General features: G+C 50.9%; 1 protein-coding gene across 2 annotated transcripts; it reads right to left on the bottom strand.

The window, feature by feature from the left end:
- Positions 1 to 658: 658 nt before the first annotated feature.
- On the bottom strand, positions 659 to 6,413 carry FNDC5 (fibronectin type III domain containing 5). 2 transcript variants are annotated; one of them, XM_015598776.2, is made up of 5 exons: positions 6,208 to 6,413; positions 5,532 to 5,730; positions 5,130 to 5,219; positions 3,169 to 3,302; positions 659 to 2,246 (listed from the first exon to the last, which is right to left on the bottom strand). In XM_015598776.2, exons 2-5 carry the CDS (start codon positions 5,713 to 5,715, stop codon positions 2,208 to 2,210), a joined length of 447 nt encoding a protein of 148 aa, XP_015454262.1. In that variant the 5' UTR covers positions 5,716 to 5,730; positions 6,208 to 6,413; the 3' UTR covers positions 659 to 2,207. The 2 variants fall into 2 exon arrangements, with proteins under 2 accessions (XP_015454262.1, XP_015454261.1); XM_015598775.2 differs by having other exon boundaries at positions 659 to 2,806; positions 6,208 to 6,354.
- Between the last annotated feature and the right edge of the window lie 675 nt (positions 6,414 to 7,088).

Raw genomic sequence — 7,088 nt, 5'->3', positions numbered from 1 at the left:
GAGGTCTGGCTTAGAGTTCTGTGTGCTAATCGACTTTCCACTTTCCTACTCAGCCTCCAAGACCTGCTTCTGCTCTCAGAACCTTCCAGAACAGCCTACCCTAAGCCCCTGACATTTTCTCTCCAAGCTCTTGCTGGCTGTCTAACAGAAGTGTTCGTGGTGCCCCATTTACTGGTTTGCTCATTGGTTAATGGCATCATCACTCGACCTTTCAGCCTGCTGTTGGGATCATAACGATGTTCCTTTAACAGCCCAGAACTGAGCCATGGCAAGCAGCTTCTGCAGTTCCTCTTCACTTCCCTCCTCACCCCTGGGAGAACAGAACTGCATTCTTTTGGCAAGGGAAACACCCAACCCCATGGGGTTGGGGGGAAGCCTTTGTTTTAAAAACTCAGTACCAGCCTGCATACCTATGTGATGAGGCAGCCCGAGTTTGGTTGGGCGGGTAGGGGAGAGCTCAGTAATAGGATGATGGAGCAGCTATTTTCTCCTCCTACACGTGCACCCCCATCTGTTTGAGATTTCCCTTCCAACTCCAGCTTGGCTGGCAGGCATGTCCCTAAGAAGCTTCAGGCCAAAATGAAAAGAGAGAACTGACTAGCTGCCAACTGCCAGAAAAAGAGGGCAACATTTGGGCATTTACCAGAAGACAAGGATGTGCCTTTTCATTTGTCTTTTTATTTTACATTTAAAAAGTGGTTATTGCTCTAACTGGATCAGAGGTCAGGACCTCTCCCCTAAGGAGCCTTGGCCTCGCAGCCCCATTCAGCAGGGATGGAAGTCACAAGACAATGAGTGGAGCCTCATGCCCTCCCATGAAGAAGCCCTTAGTACTGCTGACATCAGCCTTTTACCTTGTCTCTCCTCCCGTGCTCCACACTCCGGCAAAGCAGAGTGGTGGCTGACCCAGCCATGAGAGCTCTTGTAGACCGAAAGGAAGGCCGGTTATTGGATGATGGCTTTCAGCTCTCTGGCTTGGGGGCTATTGCTCCTATTCGGTTCAACAGGTATTCACTGAGCACCTACTGTGTGCCAGGCTTGTGCTAGGCAAAGTCCTCCCATACTCCTGTCTTTAGCCACCACTGAAAGATGCGGAGGTCCATCTCTTCCCTTGCAGGCCATGACTTGTCAGTCCTAGGGAAGAGTCTGCCTTCCCTTATCAAGCACCATTTTTTTTTTTTTTTTTTTTTTTTTTTTTTTTTTTTTTTTTTTTTTTTTTTTTTTTTTTTTTTTTTTTTTTTTTTTTTTTTACCAGAAAGGGGCAGTGGAGAGAGAGACCTGTCACTTCACACCACGCAGGCTCTAGGGAAGGACATGAGGACCCTGGATAGCTTTCACAGAACCCTGGATGAGATGGCACGATATGGAGACCCCAGAGGCCAGGACTACTCTGACTGTGAATGGCTCAGGCCTGCCTTCCAGCAGCTTCTGCTCCATAGTAGGTGATTGAGCAGCCCCCAGGATGTCTGTCCCACGAGGACGTACTTTTCAGTTGTCCAAGTCAGCAGTGTTACAACTCCAAGAGACTTTTCCTAAAGAAACGGGGCCAATTCCTTCCAGGTGTCTTTCCTACTTTGTCTTCTTAAGACCCCAGACTGATGGCCTACAGTCAGAATAAGGGCCAAAGAAGACAGAGGATGCAGGCAACCAGCTCAGGGAATCCCTTTGCCCTCTGGAGTAAAGCCCTTCAATTGTGTTTTCCAAAAAAAAGACAAAACAGATAACATCTCACACACTCACAAAGTTGTGCATCACACCACAAACAAGTCCTTGATGGCTGGATCCAGAAAAGGCTTGATGGCAGCCATGACCCTGCCTGGCAGGCAGCCCCACGGCTTCCCTGATGATTCTTGGTCTGAAAGACAGCTTGAATCAGTCTAGGTGCCTGTCATCTCCCAGAAGCTTTGTGCATTTTCTCAGAGAGGAAGCCAGTCCAGGAGACAAGAGGAGGCAGAAAGAAGGCTGTGTCTCATGCAGCTTTGCCTTTTCCAGAATGGGGCCAGGTCTTTGAGTTTTGTGGCTTGTTTATTTTTTGCAGAATTTGGGTTTGTAGTTCAGCCTCCTTCACCAGACTAGGACATAGGAGAGGGGGATAATGTGCAGCTAGCTGTGCCTCCCCCTCCACTGCAGTCCTCCCTCTCCCTTGCCCGTGGACCTGGGGACCAGCAGAGAAGAAAAATGAAATCCTTCTCCCTGCAGACAGGCAGTCACGCTTCGATGATGTTCACCGAGGGCTTGTTTGGAAACTGGGAGGGGAAAAAATAAGAGAAGTGGCCAGGGCTATTTGAACAGACTTCTTGCAAGGCTGGAAATAGCGAGAGGGCACGAAAAGGGAGGGCTGCAGCCTGAAAGCCAGGCTCTTGTCCCGAGAGGAAGGAAAGGAGTAGCCCTGCCTGGATGTCTTGTCTCTGCCTTCTCAAACCCAGCCTTCGGCCTCACTCAGCTGAACGGCCAAAACCGGGTCCTGGACCTATGGCCCCTGGTACCCGGTCCACCCCCAGCAGAGCCATCCCGCTGGCTGGTTCTCACATCCTGCAGATCTGCCTCTGAGCGCAGCCTCAGCCACTGGCACTGTTGAGGTGCTTCTGGAGATGGGGGTTAATAAGAGGCTTCAGGAAAATGTGCCAGAAAGAGAGAAGCCAAGAGAGAGAACAGTAAGCCAAAGGGTATAAGGAGATGAAGGGAGGAGGAAATGTAGAGAGGACCAGATGTTTGTTGGATAATCATCGTCAGAACCATGAGATCCTCATATTCTCTACTGTCTTTCTTCTGAGCTGCTCAGAGCAAGCACTGAAAGGTGTCATATCTGTTTCACGGGAGAGGAAATGAAGGTACAAAGAGGTGAAGCACCTGCCCAAGGTCACACAGCACAGCAGGAGCAGAAATGAGCTCAGAAGCCCCTCTCTTCCTGTCCCACACCAAGAATTCTGCCCTCCCCATCCACTGCTTTTTTTTTTTTTTTTTAACTCGTACTGGCCCCTGGCACCCTGTAAAAGGAGAGGATCCAAAATCAATTTGCAGTGTCCCCTGGGTCACACAGGCAGCAGCCAAATTTGGCTCTGCCCAGCTGTAGCCATGCCAAGCCCTGAGCTGACCCCTTCTGCAGTCCAGGGACTCCCAGTGCATGAGCCATGGGGCTACCCACCCAGGCCCAAGTCTTGCCCTCACCTTGCTGCGGAGAAGACCCCCGCCTTGGTGCTCTGGTGTGCTGGTTTCTGACGCACTCTTGGTTTTTTCCTTGTTGTTATTGGGTTCATTGTCCTTGATAATGTCATACTGGCGGCAGAAGAGGGCGATGACGCCTGGGGGGACAAGGGAGAGCAGTCAGGGTCCTTGCCGGCCTGCTTCATTCCCATGAGCACTTGCTGTTAGGTACTGAGCTCCAGACGGTCTCTCACCTGCACTACTGCAACGGTCTGCCTCAGGGCTCTGGCTCTTGCATCAACCTGTCCCCTTACCAGCCATCCCTTTCACTGCTGCTAGGTCGGTCTTCCTGCGCACGACATGTTCTGGCTCACATAATCCTCACAGCACTACAAGGGTCCCTATTACTATCATCCCCAGGTTAGGAGTGAGGAACCTTGACTCAGAGCTTAGATAACTTACTCAAGGTCGCTCAGGGGTGGAGCTGGGATGTGCACTCCAGGGCCTGTACTCTGCTAAATGTTACTGTTATCAAACCAATAATACATGAAAGTCAGTATTAAGGCAGCCACCTCTAATCTTGTAGGTGTTTCTCCCATTTTTACATCTATACTTGATTTGATAATGCTATATCTGTTTTAGATGTTATCTGTTGACTTCCTACCATGGTAGATAAAGCCTAACAACTTCCCCCTGCTTCCTTCCCCATCATCCTAACAGAATTACATCACAATTTTGGGTTAATTCACTATGTTTATATTGTTATGATTATGTAAATACTACATGTGCTAAGTCTAATAAGGTACCATAAGCAAACCTCCTTTTCTTGTTTTGTTTTTTTTTTTCAAGTGCCTGTTTTTCTTTTTGGAATATTGTTTTCTAAATGCTTCTACAGCAGAGCCTGCCCTCTCGACCACCATGCTAATACAACTTTGGCATGGTGTTCAAGTCCCTCGAAACAGACTCCAGTCCACTTTACAGTCTCGCCATCCTTTACTCCCCTACTTTCTACCTTCTCTCTCTCTCTCTTTACATCTGAACTGAGCCAAACTGAGCTTAATTTGTTTCTTGAACACACCGTACCCATAACACCCTTTCTTTTTTTTTGGCTGCCTGGTGAACTTCTATTCATCCCCCAAAGTTCAAATCCCATGTTTACCTCCTCTTTGTGTTTTTCCCGATTTCTACTCCTAGCCCCAGAATTAATTCCCTCTCTTCTGCTCCCATACATGCTATTAGAGCACTCATCACATTGAATTATAGTTAAGTACAGGCCTGGCTTCCCCCGGACTGAGCTACTTGCAAGCACAGAGCTCTTCTTAGAGATAGCTGTGGCACTATCTGGAATGAAGTGGCTGTTCAGAAAATGCTGGTGAGTACAAAAATGAAATCTGATCTTTATCCTCAGGGAGCTCAAAGACAGACAAGTGGAAAAAGAGAGAAATAAGCCCAACTAACTTATCTAAGAAGGGCTAAAGAGAGGGGCAAGGAGTGTATCGTAGGGGCATCGAGGCAGGAGGGCCGACACTCTAATGAATGGATTGGGGAGGTTTTACAGAGGCCATCTCAGAGCCAGTCCAGGAGGACGAGGAGGTTCAGAGCGTGTCCCAAGCCTGAGCTGCCCAAGCCTGAAGTACCTGGAGGCACAAGATCCCAGCAGAGGGAGGAGAGGCTGCTGCGCCATGGCCGGGAGGCAAAGGGGCCGTGCATGTGTCACCACCAGGAGGCTGAGGGAAGGGAAGGGCAAGTACTCATATAATCCTACAAAGCAGCTCTCAAGATGTTATTTTATTTTTTTGTGAGGGCTGAGTTAGGGAAGGGTTCAGATCTGGTCCCCAGAACTGTCCCAGGCAGGACTTAAGAGACTTCTGACCTCTTAGCTACCTCCAAGCCTCTTACCCTTCATTTCTGTGAGAGAAGGGGTCTGGTCAGGGTCCTCCATTTCCCAGAGGTTAAGTGAAGAAGGGCTTGGAGGCCAGACTCACCGGCCCACATGAACAGGACCACGACGATGATCAGCACCTCGCCCGTCCGCAGCTGCTGGTTCCTCCCCATCTCCTTCATGGTCACCTCATCTGCAGGGAGAGAGACACTAGGTCACCGCTCCTTTCTTCCCCTAGCCACACCTCTGTGACCATGCCCAAAATATTAGTGCTTATTTCTATAGGTGCCCACACATCTGACAAAACAAGGTTCGAGAACATGCTGATGGCTACTTGGGATGGCAGTGATAAGATTTAATCCGAAATTGAGACTTTATATATCCATTGTCTTAAGTCGCTTGAGCAAAGGGAAAGATGGCAGAGTCAGTTCTTTCCTCAACCACCACTTCTTTGGTCTTGACCGGCCCTCACCCCCACCCCGTCCCTTCCTAACAGTGCCCTTGCCTTTGTTCTTGGAGGCCATCTTCTCAGCCTCTCGCGGAGTCTTGAAGAGCACTGGCTCGCTAGCCGGACTCTGGCCCTGAATGGAGATGGCCTGCACGTGCACAATGTACTCCGTGTCCTCCTCCAGGTCCCACAGGGCGCACGAGCGAGTGGTGGTGTTCACCTCCTGGATGAAGCGCAGCATCCGAACGTCCTTCTTCTGCCAAGGCAAGAGCCAGCCCACTGTTTTCAGTGCCCAGTCACCACCCCTCCCTGTCACCTCTCCAGTGGAGATAATTGATTCACCTGGCTCCAACACTAAGCCCTTTGCATACATAATCTTACTTATGCATCCCATCTTCTCTGCAGGTGTCATCATCTCCATTTTACAGATGAGGAGACAGGTCGGAATGGTTAGGGAAGTTGCCCAAAGCCATATATCTAGTGAGAACTGGGGCCAGGTCCAAAACTCCGGTCTGTTTAAGATCAAAAGCTTACTCTTAAATCTCAGGTTCCAAACAAAGGCTCTGGAGCCCTCCCTCACTGATTCCCTCTGGGGTCCCCTTTTTAAGCCATATGTGCCATTTCCTGCTTATCTCTCTTGTTTCTTGTTCTTTTTCCTTTCTCTTTCCACACGCCCCCTCCTCCCCCATCCACCACTACTATACTGATGTGTTCTTCCCTCCCAGAGGCATACCTGCTGAGAGATGGCAAATCCGATGACAACCTCATCCTCCAGGACATCCCAGCTCACCACCGCTGAGTTGGCTTTGAGGTGCCTGACAGTGACGTTCACTGGAGCTGAGGGGCTGTCTGGGGGTGGGGAGGCACCTGAGCCTGAGCACCCCCTGCTGCCAGGCCCAGGCCCACAGTCTGACAAGTGGAAACCTGGGCAAGGCCATGCAGCCGGGGAAGGAAAAAACCAAGGCCTCCATGAAGAGGGGCAGTGGGGTCACACGGCCTCTGTATCTCCCAAGGGGCAGGTGCTGACAGGGGGATGATCTGGCCGGAGTAGCACCCCTCACCCCACAGATGAGTGGATGCGAGGCCCAAGAGAAGACAAAGCCAGACGTGGAGCCAAAGATAGAGGGACACAGACAGGTGGCGGCAGACACAGATCCAGAGAACAGACAAGTGGGGTATCAGAGATAGACTCAGAGATGGAAGCGGCGAGAGAGCACTGAGCCGCAGAGAGATGAGCACAGGGAGAGATGAAGGAGGCAACAGCAATCAGAAAGCAAGAGACAGGGCCTCAGGAGAGGCGGGGTGAGGATGAGGCCAGACACTCACTGCACCGGGCTCAGGGGGCCACCCGCAACCACCCTGTGACCCCGGTGCCAGTCCCCATCCCCCTGACACATGTTCACGCACACTGGGACCCCATTCTGCTCTGACTTGGCAGAGTTGGCCTGCAGAAGCTTTGGGGACAGGGAGGGAGGCCCAAGATGGGGGTACTGGTGTCCTCAGCTGCTCCCCGGGCCAGAGAAGGAAGCTAAGGCACCTGAGGCAAAAGCCTGGGGTCAGGGCAATGGGATGAGGGAACTGAGTATTACAAGACCCTAGACCCAACAGCAGGAA

This window comes from Pteropus alecto, unplaced genomic scaffold (genome assembly GCF_000325575.1).
Source record: "Pteropus alecto unplaced genomic scaffold, ASM32557v1 scaffold39, whole genome shotgun sequence".
NCBI classification, from domain to species: Eukaryota; Metazoa; Chordata; class Mammalia; order Chiroptera; family Pteropodidae; genus Pteropus; species Pteropus alecto.
Note: the sequence above shows the minus strand (reverse complement) of the source record. Positions and strands in the feature narration are given on the sequence as shown.